The 27099-nt window shown below is 42.5% G+C and overlaps 1 protein-coding gene across 4 annotated transcripts in view; it reads right to left on the bottom strand.

Moving 5' to 3' along the window:
* Positions 1-27099, bottom strand: part of arrb1 (arrestin beta 1) — a 182961-nt gene that overhangs the window by 51192 nt on the left and 104670 nt on the right. For all 4 annotated transcript variants that reach the window (XM_062974415.1, XM_062974416.1, XM_062974414.1 and 1 more), the window contains exon 2: positions 25393-25423. In XM_062974415.1, the coding sequence (XP_062830485.1) occupies positions 25393-25423 (31 nt within the window). The remainder of the gene's footprint in view (positions 1-25392; positions 25424-27099) is intronic.

Raw genomic sequence — 27099 nt, 5'->3', positions numbered from 1 at the left:
AATTCCCCTGTTTTCAGAGTGTTGTTCTTTATTTACTGTCCTGATTTTAGAGTTTTAAAATACTGGAGTCCAGATTGTGCTCATTTTCATGGTTTCCTCCTTTCTGTTGAAATTGCAACGTAAACACTTGCCTCCAACAGACTAGAGTTCTTTCTCCCACCCTGGACGTTATTCTACAGATATATAGACCCCACATGCCTAATTTCCAACAGACCTCACAACCTCTGAGGATACCTGCCATAATATGGGCGAAACATCAGGGGAGAATGCTTCTGGAACATGGCCAGACAGCCTGGAAAACTCATAGCAACCCAGTGATTTTGGCTATGAAATCCCTCAACAAAACTTTATTATTATTATTGACACAACGACGTTGTATGACACAGCAAACAAGATAGACATGCTGGATTTCGTCCCACAAAACCACAAGTCGAACACTTCCCAAGTGTCTAGGACTGTGTGATGTATTTTCGGATGATGCGTGCAGATCCCAGTAAGGTGGCCTTTTGCAGTTGGCAGATCGTAATTTTGTCAATGTCTATTGTTTCCAAATGCCGGCTGAGATCTTTTGGCACGGCACCCAGTGTGCCCATCACCACTGGGACCACCTGCACTGGTTTCTGCCAGAGTCTTTGAAGTTCAATCTTGAGGCCCTGAGAGCGGCTGAGTTTTTCCTGTTGTTTTTCTTCAATGCGACTGTCACCTGGGATGGCAACATCAATGATCCAAACTTTGTTCTTTTCCACAACTGTGAGGTCTGGTGTGTTGTGTTCCAGAACTTTGTCAGTCTGAATTCGGAAGTCCCACAGTATCTTTGCGTGTTCATTTTCCACAACCTTTGCAGGTTTGTGATCCCACCAGTTCTTTGCTGCTGGGAGGTGGTACTTGAGGCATAAGTTCCAATGAATCATTTGGGCCACATAGTTGTGCCTCTGTTTGTAGTCTGTCTGTGCAATTTTCTTACAGCAGCTGAGGATATGATCAATGGTTTCATCGGTTTCCTTGCAGAGTCTGCATTTTGGGTCATCAGCTGATTTTTCGATCTTGGCCCTGATTGCCTTTGTCCTGATGTCTTGCTCCTGGGCTGCAAGGATCAGGCCTTCTGTCTCCTTCTTCAGGGTCCCATTCGTGAGCCAGAGCCAGGTCTTCTCTTTATCAGCTTTTCCTTCAATTTTGTCAAGGAACTTTCCATGCAGTGTTTTGTTGTGCCAGCTGTCAGCTCTAGTTTGTAGTGCAGTTTTCTTGTACTGTTTTTTTGTCTGCTGTGCTTTGAGGAGTTTCTGATTTTTGACTTCAATCAAAGCAGGTTCTTCACTTTGTTTTACATATTCTGCCAGGGCATGTTCTTCTTCTTATTACTATTACTACTACTACTACTACTACTACTACTATCATTATCAATGCAACAATTGCAGATGGGATTTCTAGTATGAAAACCATGTGTTCTATCAAAAAAGATTGAGAATTAAACCATTATCCTGAAGTTCAGCTGAGCAATACTAAGGGAGCAAAAATAAAATAAACAATAAGTAACGTATTGTATTTTGGGCACTTTGTCTTAATACTTTTGTTTTGCAATTGCATTGTATGCTGTTGTATTCCTTTGCTCTGTATATATTTGAGTTTGTTTTGCTCACAAACTGATGGCTCTATATAAACAAGGAATACTACTAATAATAATAATACAGATGTTGTTATTATCATTGTGCAGCAGCATTTCTCAACCTGGGGGTCGGGACCCCTTCGGGGGGTCACGAGGGGTCACCAAAGACCATCAGAAAACACATATTTCTGATAGTCTTAGGAACCCATTTGGTAGAGAAGGCTGAAGATCTCTCTGCCTGTTATGAGGGTTCTCTATGGGAAGTTTGGCCCAATTCGATCCTTGGTGGGGTTCAGAATGCTCTTTGATTGTAGGTGAACTATAAATCCCGAACAATAATGTATGTGTATATACACTCTTGTCACAATCCCAAGAAATGTAATACAGATCAGGTTTCTACAACTCTATATTAAAGTAATTCTCTTCAAACTATATTGCAGATAACAAAATTGCTTTCAGGGTATCATAAACAAAGGTACAATATCCATGTCATACTCTCACAAAGTATACTATATCAGAAGTAAATAACAGACATAAAGAGACAACCAAGTCCATATTATTCCTGGAGTTGCGTGGAATCTTGGGCCAATGTCAATTGTAGTAAAAATATTCAGTGTCCAAGATAACAGTTTCTATATTCAAAGGAATTCTTCGTTTGCTTCGCAACACCAAGAACTGGAACACAACAAGGTCTCCCGGGTTGTTCCCCTTGTTTCGTTATTACTTCCTCGGGTGTTGTGTCCGTTTTAATTTTATTGTGCTTAGCACGATTCTTATTAGTAGCTCTGGCTCTGTTTTAAGTGGAGTTCTATAACGAGCTCTTTGATTGTAGGTATACTATAAACTACAACTCCGAAATAGCAAAATAAACCCAACCCAACCAGTATTCAGATTTGGGCATATCTATCGGGTATTTCTTCCAAATTTGGTCCAGTGAATGAAAATACAGTAGAGTCTCACTTATCCAAGATAAATGGGCCGGCAGAAGCTTGGATAAGCGAATATCTTGGATAATAAAGAGGGATTAAGGAAAAGCCTATTAAACATCAAATTAGGTTATATACAACACATTGGACAGAAAAAGTAGTTCAATACGCAGTAATTGAACGCAGGGGCCGGGCTGTGGCGCAGCTGGCTAGTAACCAGCTGCAATAAATCACTACTGACTGAGAGGTCATGAGTTCGAAGCCCGGGTCGGGTTAAGCCCCCAACCATTAAATAGCCCGGCTTGCTGTTGACCTATGCAGCCCTGAAAGACAGTTGCATCTGTCAAGTAGGGAAATTTAGGTCCACTTTATGCGGGAGGCAATTTAACTAATTTACAACATCATAAAACTGCCAGCAAAACATGAGGAAAGGAATGAGGAAGTACAGCCACTAGTGGACAGTGAAGCAACAGCTCCCCCTGTGGCCGGAATCGTGAAGCTGGAAAAATGTTAAATGCCTCTGTGTCTGTCTATATATGTTGTTTGTCTGTTGGCAGTGAATGTTTGCCATATACGTGTTCATTGTAATTCGCCCTGAGTCCCCTTCGGGGTGAGAAAGAAGGGCGGAATATAAATACTGTAAATAAATAATGTTATGTTGTAATTACAGTAGAGTCTCACTTATCCAACACTCGCTTATCCAACGTTCTGGATTATCCAACGCATTTTTGTAGTCAATGCTTTCAATATATCGTGATATTTTGGTGCTAAATTCATAAATCCAGTAATTTCTACATAGAATTACTGTGTATTGAACTACTTTTTCTTCCAAATTTGTTGTCTAACATGATGTTTTGGTCCTTAATTTGTGAAATCATAACTTAATTTGATGTTTAATAGGCTTATCCTTAATCCCTCCTTATTATCCAACATATTCGCTTATCCAACATTCTGCCGGCCCGTTTATGTTGGATAAGTGAGACTCTACTGTACTGTATTTACGAATTTAGCACCAAAATATCACGATATATTGAAAACATTGACTACAAAAATAGCTTGGATAATCCAGAAGCTTGGATAAGCGAGGCTTGGATTAGTGAGACTCTACTGTACAGCCTGCATTTCATTACGATTCATAAGAGTAGCAAAATAACAGTTATGAAGTAGCAACGAAAATAATATTACGGTTGGGGGTCACCACAACACAAGGAAGTGTATTAAGGGGTCACGGAGTTAGGAATTGAGTATCACTGTTGTACTGTGACCATGCACTTTACCATTGAGAGTTAGGGTCAAATAGTAATTTACCCCAAAGCAATATCAAGAGAGCAAGAAAAACATCAATACTTTCCCTGGCTATGTTTAAATCTGCCTTTGAAAATAAAGTAACTTGGCTGGCAAAGCATTTTATTACTATTACTAGCTGTGCCCGGCCACGCGTTGCTGTGGCGAAGTCTGGTGGTATGGGAAATAAAGTATTGAGGAATTGGTGGTAGTTAAGGTAAAGGGTAAAGGTTTTACCTTACATTAAGTCCATTATAAATGGATTTATTATTATTATTATTATTATTATTATTATTATTATTATTATTATTATTATTATTGAGAGGCTGGGTGGCCATCTGTTGGGTGTGCTTGGATTGTGTCCTCCATGGCAGAATTGGGTTGGACTGGATTACCACAGTAATTATTTCATATTAAAGTAGAATCTCACTTATCCAACATTCGCTTATCCAGTGTTCTGGATTATCCAGCGCAGTCTGCCTTTTAGAAGTCAATGTTTTTGTAGTCAATGTTTTAAATTCATTGTGATATTTTGGTGGCAAATTTGTAAATACAGTAATTACAACATAGCATTACTTAGCATTGAACTACTTTTTCTGTCAAATTTGTTGTATAACATGTTTGGTGCTTAATTTATATAATCATTACCTAATTTGATGTTTAATCAGCTTTTCCTGAATCAGTTCTTATTATCCAACATATTCACTTATCCAACGTTCTGCCGGCCTGTTTATGTTGGATAAGTGAGACTCTACTGTATATTTATAATCTCTGTTTAGAACTGGATTATATGAGGCCCCTTCTTCACAGCTGTATAAAATGCACACTGAAGTGGATTATATGGCAGTGTGGAGTCAAAATAATCCAGTGCAAAGCAGATAATATAAGATTCTAAATGGGTTATATAGCTGCATGGAAGGGCCTTGAGTCTACACTGCCAAATAATCCTGTGCAAATTAGATAATCTGTGGAAGAGGCCTAAGTGAGGCCTAAATCTGCCTGTCACCTGGGCTGAGTAGGTTGCTAGGAGACCAAGTGGGCGGAACTTAGCCTTGTAACTGGCAGCAATTGGATAAAAACAATTATTCCTCTCTCTCTAATTAGGACTTTATTTTCTTTTCTTTTTGTTGTATCAACCTAGAGCCGTGGATAATGGGTTGTGTTGTCAAATTTTGAGGTTGGGAGGCCTGTAGTTTTGTTGTTTTGTCCGCTGCCCTGATGCCATCACTCTTTTATATATATAGATGATTAAGCAAAGTCCTTCTTTGGATAAACTTAGGCCTGGCAGATGGCCTGCAACAGCTTATGGGGAATTTAGAATGTTTTTAAGGGCTCATCCATCTTAGGAAGTATTTAGGGAAGATTTACGCGGTTTGTGTATTGGAAAGCCAACGGAGTTTTGTCCCTTTCCTGGCCGGTCTCATGAGCTAAGCAGGGCCAGCCCCAGTTGGGACTTGGATGGGAGACCACCACGGAATCCCAAGTCCTGTTGGTTACCATATGTACTCGAGTATAAGCCGACCCGAATATAAGCCAAGGCACCTAATTTTACCACAAAAAACTGGGAAAACTTATTGACTCGAGTATAAGCCGAGGATGGGAAATTGTCTCTCTCTCTCTCTTAAATTTCAAAATAAAAACAGATAACAATAAAATTACATTAACTGAGGCATAAGTGGGGTAAATGTTTTCCGAATATTTACCGTATTTCAAAGAAAAACAGTAAGCTAACTCTGTAAGAGCATAAGTAGGGTCAACAAAAACAATATGGTATCAACAATAACTTTATAATAATCATCATCAACAATAACAACTTCCTTTGTATCCTGCTCTATCTATCTCCCCATGGGGACTCAGGCCGGCTTCCAACCTACCCTGTTTCCCCGAAAATAAGACAGGGTCTTATATTAATTTTTGCTCCCAAAGATGCACTAGGTCTTATTTTCAGGGGATGTCTTATTTTTCCATGAAGAAGAATTCACATTTATTGTTGAACCAAAAAAAGAGAACATTTATTATATACTGTTCAATACAGTGTTTCCCCGAAAATAAGACAGTGTCTTATATTAATTTTTGCTCCCAAAGATGCACTAGGTCTTATTTTCAGGGGATGTCTTATTTTTCCATGAAGAAGAGCTCACATTTATTGTTGAACAACAAAATGAACATTTATTATATACTGTAAAGTAGTTGTCATCACAAACCAGCATAACAGACAAACTATGAATCCTATCAAGAATTTCTTGTTACTACCATTATTTACATGTGCAACAATCTATGGTACCTCTTGCAATTTAGGTTTCACAAGGTTTCCACGCTGATTTCTCTCTATTCTAGTTTCAATGTAGTCATGAATGATGAATAATATAATATACTATAATAATAATATGATAATATAACAATAATATAATGATATACAATATATTAATGAGATAATATAATATAGGATATAATAATAACTGAAAATGATAATAATATGGTATTAATAGGATAATATAATAATGGGATATAATAACAGAATAGCATAATAATATAATAATAATAGGATAATATAATAGAATAATAGAATGGAATAGAATGATATAAAATATATTAATAGGATAATATAAAATGGAATATAATAATAATAACAGAATATGCTAATAATAATAAAATAATAAAATGATAATATAATAGAATAATAGTATAGAATATAATGATATAAAATATATTAATAGGGTAATATAAAATGGAATTTAATAATAACAGAATAATAATATAATAATATGAAAATATAATAGAATAATAATAGAATAATAATATAATGATATAATAATAATAATAGAAAAATATAATATAATGATATAAAATATATTAATAGGATAATATAAAATGGAATATAATAATAACAGAATATGCTAATAATAATAAAATAATAATATGATAATATAATAGAATAATAGTATAGAATATAATGATATAAAATATATTAATAGGGTCATATAAAATGGAATTTAATAATAACAGAATAATAATATAATAATATGAAAATATAATAGAATAATAATAGAATAATAATATAATGATATAATAATAATAATAATAATAATAATAATAGAAAAATATAATATAATGATTTAAAATATATTAATAGGATAATATAATAATGGGATATAATAATAGTAACAGAATATGATGATAATAATATGGCAATAGAATAATAGTATAAAATAATCAGTTTCATGGCATAGGATAGGAATAAGGATGAGAGGAGAATCCCAATGCGTCCTGTACCTTTAAGGAGCAAAAGCCCTCTTCCTTCCCTCCCTCCCTTCTGCCCGGCAGCCATGCTTCCCAATGGAACTCTGCTGCAGCCTTAGTTGCTAGGTCTTACTTTCAGGGGAGGCCTTATATTTGGCAATCCCCCCAAAACCCTGCTAGGTCTTATTCTTTGGGGAGGTCTTATTTTCGGGGAAACACGGTAGTAACAGGCAAACATTCAATGCCTATATAATCAATGCAGAGCTAGATATTGCTCTATAATTATATATACTAATTTCACATGTGCATTTCCCCCGTGAAAAGTTTGCAAATCCTCTGTGCATTTCCCTCCTGCAATATTTGCAAGTCCCATTTATCTATGTTTACATCTATCTAGACATCTGTGTGTGTATGCATATTTAAAAGGCCTATATCTATATTAATATCTATGTATCTAGACATCTATATATATAAAAGAGTGATGGCATCAGGGCAGCAGACAAAACAACAAAACTACAGGCCCCCCAACCTCGAAATTTGACAACACAACCCATCATTCACGGCTCTAGGTTGATACAACAAAAAAGAAAAGAAAAATAAAGTCCTAATTACAGGGAGAGGAATAATAGTTTTTATCCAATTGCTGCCAGTTTGAAGGCTAAGCTCCGCCCACTTGGTCTCCTAGCAACCTCCTCAGCCCAAGGGACAGGCACAGTTAGGCCTCACTTAGGCCTCTTCCACAGATTATCAGATTTGAACTGGATTATATGGCCGTGTAGACTCAAGACCCTTCCACATCTATATAACCCATTTAGAATCTTATATTATCTGCTTTGAACTGGATTATCTTGACTCCACACTGCCATATAATCCACTTCAGTGTGCATATTAAACATAAAGACAGCCATACAACAGACATTCAATACCACCACTGCCTCAACAATTTCTCACCAACACCACCACACAACGCCACAGCAACGCGTGGCCGGGCACAGCTAGTTGCTCTATATATAGAGAATTATATCTTTATAGGACTTGCAGAGATTTGCAAACATATGAGGGGAAAATTCATATATTAAATTAATGTATTTGTAGCGAGAAATCTATATATTATTTACAAGCTTTGGGGCATGCATTTGCCCAAGGAAGAAATGTAAGCAAAGCCCTCCTAAAAACAACTTTGGCCTCTTTTCTCCTCCCCTTTCCGGCCTCTTTTATTTCTCCCTTTTCAAACTCTCAAAGTAGCCAGAAAAGGCTTTTTAAAACTTCCCTTCCTCTCCCAAAAAACCACCCCATTTTTGTTTCCTTAGGAATGAAAAGAAATCCACACCTACTGTTGTTCTTCTTTCCCTCCTTCCCTCCCTATTGACTCAAACGTTCTTGCAATAATAGTAATAATAATAATAATAAATCCTGCAAATTTGCAAGAGTCTCTCTTTTTTTCCCCCTTTCCATCCATGCAATATTTTTCTTCTTCCTGGCTTGCAAGAGGCTCTCACTCACTCTCCTTTCGCTTTGGAAAACATTCCCTTGTCTCTCTCTCTCTCTCTTTAAAAATAAGATAACTCCAACCTGGGAGGAGAAGCGGAGAAGGGAGATTTTGGAAAAGAAAACATACTGTGGCCTCCAGGCTCCGCTGCTGATTTGACCTTGACCCGATTATAAGCCGGGGGAGGCTTTTTCAGCCCCCAAAAAGAGATTTAAAAACTTGGCTTAGAGCAGGGGTCCCCAAACTGAGGCTCTGAGGATGCCTGCCATAGATGTGGGCGAAATGTCAGGGGAGAATGCTTCTGGAGCATAGCCAGACAGGCTGTAAAACTCACAACCACCTTTCTTAACAATCACTAAAAGCCTTCCAATTCAAGAAGAACACAGAATTTCAACCCATATCAGACAGGAATCAACTAGGGGCATTTAGCATGTCAAAAATTGCTATAAAGTAATTTAAAATTGGTTGCATAACATAATTATACAATTCTCCTCCCACACTGCAATAGATTAAGAGGAAATTAAAAGTTGAAAATTAATATAAAAACTGCAAGGGAAAATAGGATAAAACAAAATAATATGAAATCAAACTTTTGGGGGAAAGCCACAAAAGCCACAGGCGTCTTTCCCAGACTGGGTTAAACAAAGCTGCTTCTAGTAAGTCAACCCAGGAAATGCAGTATATTGACACAGTGGAGGTGTCCAGGCAAAGGTGATCAACATGGGAAATGGTTATAAACCAAACTATGGATCCCAGTGTTTCATAGGATGGAACCAAGGCAGGTAAAGTGACATCACTCTGCTAGAATTACGCAATGCATTTAGCCACTAAGGGCCCTTCCACACAGCCATGTGACCCACAATATCAAGGCAGATAATCCACAATATCTGCTTTGAACTGGGTTATCTGGGTCCACACTGGCATATAACCCAGTTCAAAGCAAATAATGTGGGATTTTATACAGCTGTGTGGAAGGGGCCTAAGTCACCTTTTTTCACATATTACAGGCCCTTCCACACAGCCCTATATCCCAAAACATCAAGGCAGAAAATCCCACAATATCTGCTTTGAACTGGGTTATCTGAGTCCACACTCATATAATGTGGGATTTTCTGCCTTGATATTCTGGGATATAGGGCTGTGTGGAAGGGGCCTCTGAAAAAAAGAGAAATACTGAGTTGAGCCTTATCATACATTTAAAATACTATTATTAGTATTTTTTGTTGTTGCTGCTGCTGCTGTTGTAATAGTAGTCATACAGCAGTATTCCTAAAGGAAACACATTGCTAAATTTCTTTGAAGCTGTGAGGTCTGTTGGAAACTAGGCAAGGAAGGTTTATATATCTGTGGAAGGTCCAGGGTGGGAGAAAAAAACTCTTCTCTGTTAAAGGCCAATGTGAATGTTTCAATATGGAACTGGACATTGACCATCTTATTAGCCAAAAGCAGGCTCATGAGATAGGTGTAGTGTGCTTATACATTTGTTCGTAGTTTTTTTAAAAAAACTGTAGTCCGGCCCTCCAACAGTCTGAGGGACAGTAAACTGGCCCCCAGTTTAAAAAGTTTGGGGACCCCTGGCTTAGAGTATATACTGTATATGTAAATGGAAGAACTGGCAAGACCACCTCTGAGGATGCCTTGCCTAACAAAACTCAGTGAAATGCATGGGATCACGAGAAGCCAAAGGCAACTGGCAGGCACATGCACAAAGACAAGGAATCCACCTAAGATTGAAAGCCCAAACGTCAACAATATGCAAAAGCTTGGCTGCAGAAAAAAATAATTAGCAAATGAAATGGAAGATATAAAGAGAACCCAGATGCTCAGATGCAGCCACAAGAGGGCAGTATAGAGATAGAAAGGATTAGCTCCTGGTCTCCAGGGATGTAGTTCTCCTATGTGGCCACAGGAGGGTGCCATATAGATAGCAAGGATTAGCTCCTGGTCTCCAGGGATGTAGTTCTCATATGTGGCCACAGGAGGGTGCCATATAGATAGCAAGGATTAGCTCCTGGTCTCCAGGGATGTAGTTCTCATATGTGGCCACAGGAGGGTGCCATATAGATAGCAAGGATTAGCTCCTGGTCTCCAGGGATGTAGTTTTCATATGTGGCCACAGAAGGGTGCCATATAGATAGCAAGGATTAGCTCCTGGCCTCCAGGGATGTAGTTCTCATATGTGGCCACAGGAGGGTGCCATATAGATAGCAAGGATTAGCTCCTGGTTTCCAGGGATGTAGTTCTCATATGTGGCCACAGGAGGGTGCCATATAGATAGCAAGGATTAGCTCCTGGTCTCCAGGGATGTAGTTCTCATATGTGGCCACAGGAGGGTGCCATATAGATAGCAAGGATTAGCTCCTGGTCTCCAGGGATGTAGTTTTCATATGTGGCCACAGGAGGGTGCCATATAGATAGCAAGGATTAGCTCCTGGTCTCCAGGGATGTAGTTCTCCTATGTGGCCACAGGAGGGTGCCATATAGATAGCAAGGATTAGCTCCTGGTCTCCAGGGATGTAGTTCTCATATGTGGCCACAGGAGGGTGCCATATAGATAGCAAGGATTAGCTCCTGGTCTCCAGGGATGTAGTTCTCCTATGTGGCCACAGGAGGGTGCCATATAGATAGCAAGGATTAGCTCCTGGTCTCCAGGGATGTAGTTCTCATATGTGGCCACAGGAGGGTGCCATATAGATAGCAAGGATTAGCTCCTGGTCTCCAGGGATGTAGTTCTCATATGTGGCCACAGAAGGGTGCCAAATAGATAGCAAGGATTAGCTCCTGGTCTCCAGGGATGTAGTTCTCATATGTGGCCACAGGAGGGTGCCATATAGATAGCAAGGATTAGCTCCTGGTCTCCATGGATGTAGTTCTCATATGTGGCCACAGGAGCGTGCCATATAGATAGCAAGGATTAGCTCCTGGTCTCCAGGGATGTAGTTCTCATATGTGGCCACAGGAGGGTGCCATATAGATAACAAGGATTAGCTCCTGGTCTCCAGGGATGTAGTTTTCATATGTGGCCACAGGAGGGTGCCATATAGATAGCAAGGATTAGCTCCTGGTCTCCACGGATGTAGTTTTCATATGTGGCCACAGGAGGGTGCCATATAGATAGCAAGGATTAGCTCCTGGTCTCCAGGGATGTAGTTCTCATATGTGGCCACAGAAGGATGCCATATAGATAGCAAGGATTAGCTCCTGGTCTCCAGGGATGTAGTTCTCATATGTGGCCACAGAAGGGTGCCATATAGATAGCAAGGATTAGCTCCTGGTCTCCAGGGATGTAGTTTTCATATGTGGCCACAGGAGGGTGCCATATAGATAGCAAGGATTAGCTCCTGGTCTCCAGGGATGTAGTTTTCATATGTGGCCACAGAAGGGTGCCATATAGATAGCAAGGATTAGCTCCTGGTCTCCAGGGATGTAGTTCTCATATGTGGCCACAGAAGGGTGCCATATAGATAGCAAGGATTAGCTCCTGGTCTCCAGGGATGTAGTTTTCATATGTGGCCACAGGAGGGTGCCATATAGATAGCAAGGATTAGCTCCTGGTCTCCAGGGATGTAGTTCTCATATGTGGCCACAGAAGGGTGCCATATAGATAGCAAGGATTAGCTCCTGGTCTCCAGGGATGTAGTTCTCATATGTGGCCACAGGAGGGTGCCATATAGATAGCAAGGATTAGCTCCTGGTCTTCAGGGATGTAGTTCTCATATGTGGCCACAGGAGGGTGCCATATAGATAGCAAGGATTAGCTCCTGGTCTCCAGGGATGTAGTTCTCCTATGTGGCCACAGGAGGGTGCCATATAGATAGCAAGGATTAGCTCCTGGTCTCCAGGGATGTAGTTCTCATATGTGGCCACAGGAGGGTGGCATATAGATAGCAAGGATTAGCTCCTGGTCTCCAGGGATGTAGTTTTCATATGTGGCCACAGGAGGGTGCCATATAGATAGCAAGGATTAGCTCCTGGTCTCCAGGGATGTAGTTCTCATATGTGGCCACAGAAGGGTGCCATATAGATAGCAAGGATTAGCTCCTGGTCTCCAGGGATGTAGTTCTCCTATGTGGCCACAGGAGGGTGCCATATAGATAGCAAGGATTAGCTCCTGGTCTTCAGGGATGTAGTTCTCATATGTGGCCACAGGAGGGTGCCATATAGATAGCAAGGATTAGCTCCTGGTCTCCAGGGATGTAGTTCTCCTATGTGGCCACAGGAGGGTGCCATATAGATAGCAAGGATTAGCTCCTGGTCTCCAGGGATGTAGTTCTCCTATGTGGCCACAGGAGGGTGCCATATAGATAGCAAGGATTAGCTCCTGGTCTCCAGGGATGTAGTTCTCCTATGTGGCCACAGGAGGGTGCCATATAGATAGCAAGGATTAGCTCCTGGTCTCCAGGGATGTAGTTCTCCTATGTGGCCACAGGAGGGTGCCATATAGATAGCAAGGATTAGCTCCTGGTCTCCAGGGATGTAGTTCTCCTATGTGGCCACAGGAGGGTGCCATATAGATAGCAAGGATTAGCTCCTGGTCTCCATGGATGTAGTTCTCATATGTGGCCACAGGAGGGTGCCATATAGATAGCAAGGATTAGCTCCTGGTCTCCAGGGATGTAGTTTTCATATGTGGCCACAGGAGGGTGCCATATAGATAGCAAGGATTAGCTCCTGGTCTCCAGGGATGTAGTTCTCCTATGTGGCCACAGGAGGGTGCCATATAGATAGCAAGGATTAGCTCCTGGTCTCCAGGGATGTATATATGTATGCAGTGCTCAGATGCAACCGCAAGAGGACAGCATATAGATAGAAAGGATTAGCTATTGGACTCTAGGGATGTACATATGCAGTACTCAGATGTGGCCACAAGTAAAGGTAAAGGTTTCCCCTGACGTTAAGTCCAGTCGTGTCTGACTCTGGGGGTTGGTGCTCATCTCCATTTCTAAGCTGAAGAGCCATCATTGTCAGTAGACACCTCCTAGGTCATGTGGCCATAGGCATGACTGCATAGAGCACTGTTACCTTCCCGCCAAAGCGGTACCTATTGATCTACTCACATTGGCATGTTTTCGAACTGCTAGGTTGGCAAAAGCTGGGGCTAACAGCGGGTGCTCACTCTGCTCCCTGGATGTGAACCACCAGTCTTTCAGTCAGCAAGTTCAACAGCTCAGTGGTTTAACTCGCTGCGCCATCAGGGGCTCCGCAGACACAAGAGGGCACCATAGAGATCAGGGGTCCCCAAACTTTTAAAGCAGAGGGCCGGTCCACAATCTTTCAGACTGTGGAGGGGCCGAATTATCATTTGGAAAAAAATACAAACAAATTCCTATGCATACTGCACATGTCTTATTTGTAGTGCAACAACAACAACAACAACAAAAGAACAATACAATATTTAAAAATGAAAACAATTTTAACCAACATAAACCTATTAGGATTTCAATGGAAAGTGTGGGCCTGCTACTGGCCAATGAGATAGTCAAGTTAATTAGGATTGTTGTTGTTGTTGTGTGCCTTCAAGTCATGTCAGACTTTGGCCGAGCCTAAGTCTAAAATTAATTATTTATTTACTGCATTTATTTACTACATTTATATCCCACCCTTCTCACCCCGAAGGGGACTCAGAGCAGCTGTATGTACATACAATATATTATTAGCATAACACAATATTAGCATTATACATTACTATATTGAACTATACCACTATACTATTATATAATATGTAATATATTACATATAATTAATATTATTATATTATTATTATATTGTATGTGTGTATATATATATATATATATATATATATATATATATTATATAATTATAGTATTATATTGTACAACACAAGATTATTATCAATATTATATGTATATACAATATATTATATTATTAAAACTGATATAAAATATTATATTATAAAACTGAGGGCGGGGGCCAGGTAAATGACCTTGGAGGGCCACATCCGGCCCCCGGGCCTTAGTTTGGGGACCCCTGATATAGATAAAAAGGATTAGCTCCTGGCTTCTAGGTTTGAATGTATGCGTTGCTCAGATGCAACCATAAGAGGGCAGCATGTGGCTAGAAAGGATTAGCTCCTGGCTTCTAGGTTTGTATGTCTGCAGTGCTTACATGCAGCCACAAGAGGGCAGTGTATAGACTGAAAGAATTAGCACCAGGCATAGATGTGGGCGAAACGTCAGGAGAGAATGCTTCTGGAACATGGCCACACAGCCCGAAAGACACACAACAACCCTGAAAAAACACAATCTGAAGGGTCTAGTTGTGAAACATCATCATCATTATTATTATTATTATTATTATTATTATTATTATTAAACTTATATACCGCTACTCCCGGTTTGGCTCGGAGCGGTTTACAAAAATAGATTAAAACAATACACTTAGCTTTAAAATAACAATAAAAACAATAAAAGCAACAATAAAAGCAACAATAAAAACAGACATATCCCCGAGTCTTTCACCCATTGAACGCTTGTCGGAAGAGCAAGGTTTTGCAGGCTTTCCGAAAGGCAAGTAAGTCTTGGGTGGTTCGAGTTTCCACTGGCAAGGCATTCCATAATTGAGGGGCTACAATCGAGAAGGCTCTCTGCCTAGTAGAAGACAAATGATAAGTCCGTATGTTAGGGACTTCAAGCAAATTTTGGTCTTCGGACCGAAGTAATCTCTGGGGTTGGTAGGGGGATAAGTGGGCCCTCAGGTACGCTGGCCCCAGACCATGTAAGGCCTTGAAAGTTAGTACTAGTATCTTGAAAGTAATCCGGTACTCAATCGGTAGCCAGTGCAGCTGTTGAAGAATTGGGGTGATACACCGCCGCGTTTTGCACCAGCTTCAGTTTCCGGATCACTGACAGAGGAAGGCCAATGTAGAGGGCGTTGCAGTAGTCGAGCCTCGAGATGACCGTCGCCTGGATCACCGTCGCCAGGTCGTTCCTAGATAGGAAGGGAGCCAGTCGCCTAGCCTGACGTAGATGGAAAAACGCAGATCTGCTCACAGCAGAGACCTGGGCCTCCATTGTGAGCAGAGGGTCCCATGAGACCCCAAGACTTTTTACCGAAGATGACGGACGTAGTGTCTCACCATCCAGGGTAGGCAGCTGGATCTCCCTCCCACCCGGACGGCCCAGCCAAAGGATCTCCGTCTTCGCTGGATTCACCCTCAACCATCCAGTCACGGCCTCAAGGCACTGATGGAAACTATCGGGTACGGAGTCCGACCGGCCCTCCATCCTCAGAATGAGCTGAGTGTCATCCGCGTACTGGTGGCCCTCGAGCCCAAAGCTCCGCACCAGTCGGGCAAGCGGTCGCATATAGATGTTAAATAATAGAGGAGAGAGAATAGCTCCCTGTGGGACCCCACAAGTTAGCGGAGACCACGCGGAAACCAACCCTCCCCTCACCACCCGCTGTCCCTGATTCTGGAGGAAGGAGGACACCCATTTCAGGGGTATCCCCCTAACCCCCGTCATGGCTAGGCGGTGGGTCCATAGACTGTGGTCGACCGTATCAAATGCTGCTGTGAGATCCAATAACACGAGCAGCGCTGATCCGCCTTGATCCCTCTGGCAGCGAAGTTGGTCTGTGATGGCGACCAGCACAGTCTCCGTCCCGTGCTCCCTACGGAAGCCGGACTGAAACATATGAAACATATTTCATTTTTACACTGAGGTCACATTGATGAAAATTTCTGTTATGCATATACAGGTATTCCAAAACCAGAACAAATCTGCAATGCAGAATGCATCTGGATCTCAAGTGTTTTGGATAAGGGATGCTCTAATTTGTAGTAGTAGAAGCAACATCAACAATAACAACTTGTAACTCTTTCCCATCAGATGGAAAACTATCTCTTTTCATTCACGTCTCTATGAATGTTCCCCCATTCCCCATTACTGCTTTCCCTTTCCCCTTTTAATATTATTCGTCCACCCTGCAAGTCATTAATGTACCAGCATATCCTTGTTTTTGAAGCCTTCCCCAAAGTAATAACAAGAAGATTATCAACCACGGAGCCCGTCCATGCGCACCATTTCTAATCCACCAGATTTGTTCTGGCTTTTCTGCAATTAAGACGCTATGAGTCTCCTTGTGGAGAGAAAAAGCATGATTATCAATAATCATGATCATAATTATGATGCACACCATTATTATTTCCCTTCTCTTCAACTAAGCATATTTGACTAATTTGGAAATGCCTTTCCCTTTTGCCACCTTATTCTGTATTTTTCATGTTTCCCTTTTTCCTTCTGCCTATCCTTTTCATACAGCATAAGGATGCATCCAGACTGTAGAATTAATGCGGGTTGGCAACACTTGAGTTGTGGTTTGGGAGGCCTTGGAAAACTACAACTCCCAGAATTCCATACATCATTGTGCCGTGGCAGTTGAGGTGGTTTCAAACTGTATTAATTACGCAGAATAGATGCACCCTAAACATACACTTTTTTCACCCATCTGATGGAATGATGCAGAGCAAGAAGAGGAGAGATAGGGAAGAAGAAGAGGAGGAAAAAAGGAAGGAGGAAGTGGAAGAAGAAGAGCAGGAGGGATGCAGAGAAGGAGGAAGAAGAGGAAGAAGGGGGAGAAGAGGAGGAGGAGGAAGAAGAAGAAAAGGAGAAGAAGAGAAGAGGAAGAGGAAAAAGAAAAGGAGAAGAGGAAGACAAGGAAGCAGAGAAGGAAGGAGGAGGAAAGGAGGAGGAGGAGGAAGGAGGAAGAGGAAGAAGGAAAGAAGGAAAAGAGGAGGAGGAAGAAGAGGAGGAAGAGGAGGAAGAGAAGGAAGCAGGAAGAAGAAAAGGAAGAGGAGGAGGTGGAGAGGAGGAGGAGGAAGTAAGGGAAGAAGAAGAGAAGGAGAAGAAGGGGAGGAAGGAGGAAAAGGAGAAGAGGAGGACAAGGAAGCAGAGCAGGAGGAGAAAAGGAGGAAGAGGAAGGAGGAAGAAGAAGGGGAGAAGGAAGGAGAAGAGGAGGAGGAGGAGGAAGAAAAGAAGAAAGAAAAGAGGAAGAGGAAGAAGAAGAAGAAGAAAAGAAGAAAGAAAAGAGGAGGAGGAGGAAGAAGAGGAGGAGGAAGAAGAGGAAGAAAAGAAGAAGGAAGACAGGAGGAGGGAGAAGAGGAGGAGGAAGAAGAGGAGGAAGAGGAGGAAGAGAAGGAAGCAGGAAGAAGAAAAGGAAGAGGAGGAGGTGGAGAGGAGGAGGAGGAAGTAAGGGAAGAAGAAGAGAAGGAGAAGAAGGGGAGGAAGGAGGAAAAAAGGAGGAAGAGGAAGGAGGAAGAAGAAGGGGAGAAGGAAGGAGAAGAGGAGGAGGAGGAGGAAGAAAAGAAGAAAGAAAAGAGGAAGAAGAAGAAGAAAAGAAGAAAAGAAGAAAGAAAAGAGGAGGAGGAGGAAGAAGAAAAGAAGAAAGAAAAGAGGAGGAGGAGGAAGAAGAGGAGGAGGAAGAAGAAGAGGAAGAAAAGAAGAAGGAAGACAGGAGGAGGGAGAAGAGGAGGAGGAAGAAGAGGAGGATGTAGGAGAGGAGAAGGAGGAAAAAGAGGAGGAGGAAGAAGGAGAGGAGGAAGAAGGAGAGAAGGAAGAAGAAGAAGAAAAGGAGAAGGAAAATAGAAAGAAAAGAGAAGGAAAAGAGGAGGAGGAGGAAGAGAAAGAAGGAAGAAGAAAATGAGAGGAGGAGGAGAAGGAAGGAGGAAGAAAAAAGGAGAAGGAAGAAGAAGAGGAAGAATTGGAAGAAGAGGAGGAAAAGAAGAGGAGGAGGAGGAGGAAGAGAGGAAGAGAAGGAAGAGAAAGGGATCACACTGAGCCTGCACTCTCATTCAGAGCCAAAGCAACCCAGGAGAGGCAAATGAGATTCGGATCCATCCTGGGCAAACGTGACTCGCTGGAAGAGACAATAATTCTGGGGAAAGTGGAAGGCGGCAGGGAAAGAGAGAGATTGCATTAAAGCTGGATGGAGTCAATAAATCTTGATCGAAACTCTAATCGGAGCTCTCCGGTGCTGAACCTCTGCAGGGAAGGGAGATCAGCACCTGGAGAGCTCCTCAAAACAAGGAATTGTTGTTACAGCCCTCTCTCCACATTTGCAGGTTTGATCATTATTCACAGATTTGATCAAAATCCCCGGCTCTCTTGCCCCAAATCAGAATCAAAACAGAATGGGAGATCTGAATCCAGCACTTGGGCACAACTGTATCGAAGGGACCGGTCACTGCACATCTGGTTTAGGGTAACTTTCCATTCTACTGACATCCTTAGCCAGATTAAGAAAGTCTTTCAAATCAAGGCTCACCATAGAATCCTAGAATTAAGAGACCCCCAAAGGCCATCCAGTCCAACCCCCTTCTGCCAGGCAGGAAGACACCATCCAAGCACTCCCGGCAGATGTCGCACCTCAGGTTATTTTCACCTCGCTGAACACACCAGGCTGTACACAGATTGAAGTTAGGAAATAAATAGTCCTTAAAAAGCAAAAGTAAAGATCCAAAATATTGTTGCAAAACCAAGGCTATAACCAATAATCCAAGAAATCCTTAGACATAAAACAAGGTTCCATTAATACATGACATAGTCCCATGAACTTGAATACACAAAACTGCAGGATAATCCTAGAAAGCAAGAGCTGCTTCTAACTCAAACGAGACATTGCTTTTGACAAAGACTTCTCTCTCAGCACACCCTTTAATATTCCCTGCATAGCATGAATGCATTTCTTTGGCCTCCAACCTCTTTCTTGTTTGCTATTCTGACACTCCTGCGAACCCGAAATTCCAAACGGCCAGCTCGATCCAGAGATGCCATTTCATCAAGGCCAGACAGCTCATTAGCAGCAGCCTCTGTCTGCATGCTATCTAACTGGGAGCTGTCCTCCCTTTGCACCTGACTAGCTTCGGTATCATCTCCAGTATCAACAACACCATTCCCTGCCGTGGGAATGCCTCCCTGCTCCTCATCTCTCACAGCAGGGACACTCTGAACCTGAATCCCATAATTCCCATCAGAGTCATCTTGAACCTGAATCCCATCATCTTGAACATCTGGAACCTGAATCCCACAAACCCCATCAGAGTCACTCTGAGACTCCAACTGAGTCACAACAGCAGATGGCTATGCAGCCTCTGCAGTCTCCCATCCATGTACTAACCAGGGCTGATCCTGCTCAGCTTCCTATACTATATTTGATCTGGTGCCTTCAGGGTATTTAGGCCACCCTTAAGAAAAACTCCCTCCATTCCTCAAAGACATCTACCCCATACGCTTCCTTTTCTATATCCCTTCATTGTTTTCCCCTAGCTTCTGCTCCCAGCAGACTGGAGGTGGGACAATGTTGTCCTAATCTTCAAGAAGGGAAAGAAGGAGGACCCAAAAAGTGACAAGGTCCAGTCAGCCTGACATCAAGACCAGGAAAGATTCTGGAGCAGATCATGAAGGAGGCAGCCTGGAATCACTTAGAAAGGAAGGCTGTGATCACCAAAAGTCAGCATGGATTCTTCAAAAACAAGTCATGCCAGGCTCATCTTGTCTGTGTTTTTTTTCAATAGAGTTACAAGCTTGGTATACGCAGGGAATGCTGTGAATGTAGTACGAGGGTTATCCAGAAAGTAGATTACGTTTTGGAATTAAAAATGGACAAAGTATAGGAGAAAACATTTACCATATGCAGTTGAAAGCCACACCCAAATACCACTTCTCAACATAGTCGCCATTCAAATCTAGGCACTTATCATAGCGAGGAATGAGCTTGGCAACTCCTTCCCCACAAAACTCTACCGCTTGCGTCCTCAAAAAGTATAGGAGAAAACATTTACTATATGCAGTTGAAAGCCGCATGCAAATACCACTTCTCACATAGTCGCCATTCAAATCTAGGCACTTATCATAGTGATGAATGAGCTTGGCAACTCCTTCCCCACAAAACTCTGCAACTTGCGTCCTCAACCAGCCAATCACCCCTTCCCGCAGCTGCGCATCGTCGCCAAAACACTCAACAGAAGGCAGTCCTGGTCTGCGGCAGGTCTTGGCTTGTTCAGTGGACTCTCCTCTACGGTTCCATTTGGTGTGAGGGAAGCCTTAGCATTGAACAGTTGTGTTGTTAAAGTGCCAAGTATGGAACCCTGCGCAGACAGGGAAGCCTTAGCATTGAACGGTTGTGTTGTTAAAGTGCCAAGTATGGAACCCTGCGCAGACGGGGAAGCCTTAGCATTGAACGGTTGTGTTGTTAAAGTGCCAAGTATGGAACCCTGCGCAGACAGGGAAGCCTTAGCATTGAACGGTTGTGTTGTTAAAGTGCCAAATATGGAACCCTGCGCAGACGGGGAAGCCTTAGCATTGAACGGTTGTGTTGTTAAAGTGCCAAGTATGGAACCGTGCGTAGACGGGGAAGTCTTAGAATTGAACGGTTGTGTTGTTAAGGTGCCAAGTATGGAACCCTGAGCAGACAGGGAAGCCTTAGCATTGAACGGCTGTGTTGTTAAAGTGCGAAGAATGGAACCCTGTGCAGACGGTCGGTCAATGTGACTTAAGCAACGTGCAGTCACTGAATTCTTGACTGCAGAAGGTGTCGCCCCAAAGGAGATTCCTCAGAGAATTCCAGCTGTTTATGGGGATTGTGTTGATGTGAGTCCTGTGAGTCGTTGGGCGAGTGAGTTTAAAGATGTTGAGGTGGGAACATCTGACTTGCATGACAAACAAACAGTTGGACGTCCCGTGACAGCAACCACTGAGTTTCACAAGCAAAAGGTTGACAGATGGATTCAGGATGATCATCGTATCAGTCAGAGAAAAATTTCAAGCATCATCGGCATTTCACAAGAACGGGTCACATTATTGCTTTGCTTGGCTCTCGGAAGATCTGTGAACGATGGGTCCTGTGAGACGTCGGTTGCGGAAACAGAGTGTCGACTTCTTCCATGACGGCTTCAGAAAACTTGTTCATTGTTGGCAGAAATGTATCCAATGGTCTGGTGATGATGTGGAAAAGTGAGTAATGGTTGTTAAAGAGCACATTCTAAGGATTATTTCTGCATTTGATTTATTAAAATATTCCCATCCAAACCCAAGTGACAAAGGTGGAGGCATTGCTTATCATTCAACCCTCGTACTATATGTTGTTGTTGTAATATTTGTCTACCACTTTATGCCTGTGGCATGCAAAGCAGCATCAGAAAAAGCGGGGATGCAAAGGTCGGGAGGAAGCGCGGCTGGACGTCCCAGGCCAGCCTCGTGCGCTCGCTCGGTGCCTTTGCTGCCGGCCAATGCGCCTGCCTTTCTGTCCCACTTCCAGCCGCGCCTGCTCAGGAGCCAACCCTGTGACTCATGCAGGGAAAACAACAACATCTGCAAGGCCCCCACGGAAGCCAATGAGCCTCTGCATCAAACGCCGGCAGCAAGGAGGCTTTGGATGGCTCCCAAATTCAGGACACAAACACTATGTAAGCACAGGTCCCATCATTCCCTGACTTCTGGGCAAGTGAGGCAGGAAAAGAAGCGGGTTTGCTTTTTGGAGACCCACCAAAATCAGTTCCAGAAGTAATGCAACTTGGGGTGCATCTGCACTGTAGATTTAATGCACTTTAACTGCAATGGCCCATTACTAGGGAGCCCTGGGAGTTGTAGTTTCTATGCTCTTTACACACTCCACTTGCCTCACATCCAACAAACCTCTGAGAATGCTGGCCACAGATGCAGGCGAAACATCAGGAGAAAATGCTAGTGGAACACTATCATTTTCTCACAGCAACCCAAGATGGAATACTCCAAAATGAGAACAGTAAATAAGGAGCAGCACTCTGAAAACAGAAGAATTCTAGACATGAATCAATCAGGGGCTGCTAACGACTCTGAACAAAGGATTCCCCCAGGCCAGGAGGTGAGGCTGGGAAGGCCATTTAATGCTAACAAAGGAGATTAACTCCAACATTCACACTGCCCTCCAACAGACAAGAGTTCTTTCCCCTGCTCAGGACCTTCCACAGATATATAAACCTCCCTTGCTTAGTTTCTCCACAACCTCTGAGGATGCCTGCCATAGATGTGGGCAAAACATCAGGAGAGAATGCTTCCGGAACATGGCCACATAGCCCGAAAGACATACAACAACCCTGTGATCCCGGCCATGAAAGCCTTCGACAACTCCCTTGCTTAGTTACTCCATATATCCCACAACCTCTGAGGATGCCTGCCGTAGATGTGGGTGAAACGTCAGGAGAGAATGCTTCCGGAACATGGCCAGACAAGCTTGGAAAACATACAACAACCCTGTGATCCCAGCCATGGAAGACTCCGACAACACCAAGATGGTGTTTTACACTGAAGCCCAATTTTCTTAAAACCCTTTTTCCCCATTTTGGACCCCAGGGTTCCCGGTGCCAAGGCAGAGCTGCCCAAGGAGCCAAGCCTCTTTGTGTTCCCATTTGCAAGGCCTGAATAATTCAGACCCATTAAGAGCAACCTCTCGTGGGCCGGCTGAGAGGCATTGGCTAATGCAGATGTTTGCAAGGCCTTGGGCCCCACTCGCTCACTGCTCTTCTCCTGGGATCGGGCACGAAAGCATCTTCACTTAGCAACGGCTCGGCTTCTTTGCATTGCCCACAAAAGCTCTGCCGCTTTCGCTCCGACAAAAGGCACTTATCCAGCTGGCAGGGTGAAGGACGGAGGAGGAGGAGGAGGAGGAGAAAGACTTTGCAAAAAAGCATGCTGCGGTTGCCATTGTATCCACAAAACGAGAGGCTTGCAATGAATGTCCTTGGTTACCAACGCTTCTGGCTCAAGTCTTGCAAAGCCAGGGCTCCTTGGCTTGAATCAATCCCCTTGCAGTGCCGTTTCCCCCCTTTTTGCTATTGATAAACACTTTGTGGCCTTTGAGTTGCCTTTGACTTATGGCTAACTTACAAAATGTGAGCCCTCCGACAGCACTAGGTAATGTGCTATATCACATTATCTATCTATCTATCTATCTATCTATCTATCTATCTATCTATATATATAAATGAGTGATGGCATCACGGCAACCCACAAAACAACAAAACTACAGGCCCCCCAACCTTGAAATTTGACAACACAACCCATCATCCACGCCTCTAGGTTGATACAGCAAAAAAAGCAAAAAAGAAAAATAAAGTCCTAATTAGAGGGAGAGCAATAATTGTTTTTATCCAATTGCTGCCAGTTTAGAGGGCTCCTAGCAACCAACTCAGCCAAGGGACAGCCAGGGTTCAGTTAGGGGACAGGCAGACTTAGGCCTCACTTAGGCTTCTTCCACAGATTATCTAATTTGCACTGGATTATATGGCAGTGTAGACTCAAGGCCCTTCCACACAGCTATATAACCCATTTATAATCTTATATTATCTGCTTTGAACTGGATTATCTTGACTCCACACTGCCATATAATCCACTTCAGTGTGCAGTCGGACACAACTGGACTTAATGTCAGGAGAAAACCTTTACCCTTTACCTTAACTACCACCAATTCCTCAATACTTTATTTCCCATACCACCAGACTTCTCCACAGCAATGCGTGGCCGGGCACAGCTAGTCTATATATATAAAAGAGTAATGAAATTTCGGCCTAGGACAAAACAACAAAACTACACATCCCAGAAACACTAAACTTGGCAGCACAACCCCTCATCCATGCCTCTACGTTCATACAACAAAAATAAAATAAAAATAAAATCCTAATTAGAGGGAGAGGAATAATTGTTTTTATCCAGTTGATGCCAGTTAGAAGGCTACGTTCCACCCACTTGGTCTGCTGTCAGTTAGATGGCTAAGCTCCGCCCACTTGGTCTCCTAGCAACCCACTCAGCCCAGGGGACAGACAGAGTTAGGCCTCACTTAGGCCTCTTCCACACTGCCTATAAAATACAGATTATTTGATTTTAACTCCTACTAAGGAAGCAGCCAGGCTTCACAGCAGCTCTTTGATTGAGGGTGCTACTCCAGCTACTCCAGAAAACGGCCAGGCTTTGAGGCTGCAAGGCTATTCACTTCTATTCCATCTGGCAAACAAAGGATTCCCATACACCACAGCAATGCGTGGCCGGGCACAGCTAGTCTATATATATAAAAGAGTAATGAAATTTCGGCCTAGGACAAAACAACAAAACTACACACCCCAGAAACACTAAACTTGGCAGCGCAATCCCTCATCCATGCCTCTACGTTCATACAACAAAAAGAAAAGAAAAATAAAGTCCTAATTAGAGGGAGAGGAATAATTGTTTTTATCCAGTTGATGCCAGTTAGAAGGCTACGTTCCACCCACTTGGTCTGCTGTCAGTTAGAAGGCTAAGCTCCACCCACTTGGTCTCCTAGCAACTCACTCAGCCTAGGGCCACTTCAATCAGGCCTCTTCCACACTGCCTATAAAATAAGATTATCTGATTTCAACTGGATTATATGGCAGTGTAGACTCAAGATGAGCACCAACCCCCAGAGTCAGACACGATTGGACTTAACATCAGGGGAAAACCTTGACCCTTTACCTTAACTACCACCAGTTCCTCAATAATTTATTTCCCATACCACCAGACTTCGCCACAGCAACGCCTCCAAGATGCCAAACATGGGAAAAGCCTATATATATCTCAGTCTATGTACAGTTGTCTGTCTTGCCAATGTATAAACAGCATTAAAGGTTTGCCGCATATGTATGTTCTGTGATCTGCCCTGAGTACCCTTCGGGGTGAGAAGAGAGCGGAATACAAATACTGTAATAAATAATTATAAATAAGGGAAGAGAGAGACCACAATGCCCAGAATTATGGAAGTTGCAACACAAGACAGTCCCATTTCCCATCTCGGTTGATCTTTCCTCCCATCGAAGAATGATAAGAAAGAGAAGCCGGGCTTACCTTCCCGTTGGGACTGGCCTTCTTGAAGACTCTGCCAAAACAAGAAGAGAGGGAGACAGGTGAGAAACTGAGCAACAGGTATTGTAAGCAGCTCTACCAATTCCAAAAGTGAGCCTGAACCAGGCATGGGCAAACTTGGGCCCTCCAGGTGTTTTGGGCTTCAACTCCCACCATTCCTAACAGCCTACCGGATAGCATGGAGGAGCCATTTAGACTAAAGTGCAATAGAATATATATATAAATGAGTGATGGTATCACGGCGACCAACAAAACAACAAAACTACAGGGCCCCCAACCTCGAAATTTGACAACACAACCCATCATCCACGCCTCTGGGTTGATACAACAAAAAGCAAAGAAAAATAAAGTCATAATTAGAGGGAAAGGAATAATTATTTTTATCCAATTGCTGCCAGTTAGAGGGCTAATCTCTGCCCACTTGGTCTCCTAGCAACCAACTCAGCCCAGGGGACAGGCACAGTTAGGCCTCAGGCCTCTTCCACACTGCCTATAAGATCTCTTCCACAGATTATCTAATTTGCACTGGATTATATGGCAGTGCAGACTCAAGGCCCTTCCACACAGCTATACAACCCATTTATAATCTTATATTATCTGCTTTGCACTGGATTATCTTGACTCCACACTGCCATATAATCCACTTCAGTGTGCATCTTATACAGCTATGAAGAACGGGCCTCATATAATCCAGTTCTAAGCAGATAGTATAATATAAATCTATATATATAAAAGGGTAATGAAATTTCGGCCTAGGACAAAACAACAAAATTACACATCCCAGAAACACTAAACTTGGCAGCACAACCCCTCATCCATGCCTCTACGTTCATACAACAAAAAGCAAAGAAAAATAAAGTCCTAATTAGAGGGAGAGGAATAATTGTTTTTATCCAATTGCTGCCAGTTAGAAGGCAAAGCTCTGCCCACTTGGTCTCCTAGCAACCTACTCAGCCCAGGGGACAGGCACAGTTAGGCCTCAGGCCTCTTCCACACTGCCTATAAGATACAGATTATCAGATTTTAACTGGATTATATGGCAGTGTAGACTCAAGGCCCTTCCACACAACATATAAATACTATACAATACTACACAGGGACATAGACCTCCTCTACCCTCACCACTTTCACAATACACAAACAACCAAATGCATGCTAAACATAAAGACAACCATACAACAGACATTCAAAACCATCACTACCTCAACAATTTCTCACCAACACCACCAGACAACGCCATAGCAACGCGTGGCCGGGCATAGCTAGTATGGTTATAAAGTGCTTCGGGAAAAGAGCACAAAGTGCAAACATATCTCTTATCATCGTTTATTGATTTATTTACAGTATTTATATTCCGCCCTTCTCACCCCGAAGGGGACTCAGGGCGGATTACAATGAAACGTAAAAAGGAAAGTATGGTATGTAATGTGTGAGTACTATGTTAGTAATGTAATATTATCTTCTATATAAACAACTTTTAGTGGCACTTGTTTATGCAAGCTGCCAAAGAAGGGGATTATGGTATCTTATTAACATCAATCAAAATTGGATTTGATTAGAAACAGTGGTAGATCATAGCCCTCTAGAATCTCTTACATTTACTGATAGTATATATTACAATGAATACTTTACTTTAGGATTACAATGAACACATATATGGCAAACATTCAATGCCAACAGACAAACAAC

The sequence above is a fragment of the Anolis carolinensis genome, chromosome 3 (genome assembly GCF_035594765.1).
Source record: "Anolis carolinensis isolate JA03-04 chromosome 3, rAnoCar3.1.pri, whole genome shotgun sequence".
Lineage (NCBI taxonomy): Eukaryota > Metazoa > Chordata > Lepidosauria > Squamata > Dactyloidae > Anolis > Anolis carolinensis.
This window is presented reverse-complemented; position numbering and strand designations above follow the sequence as displayed.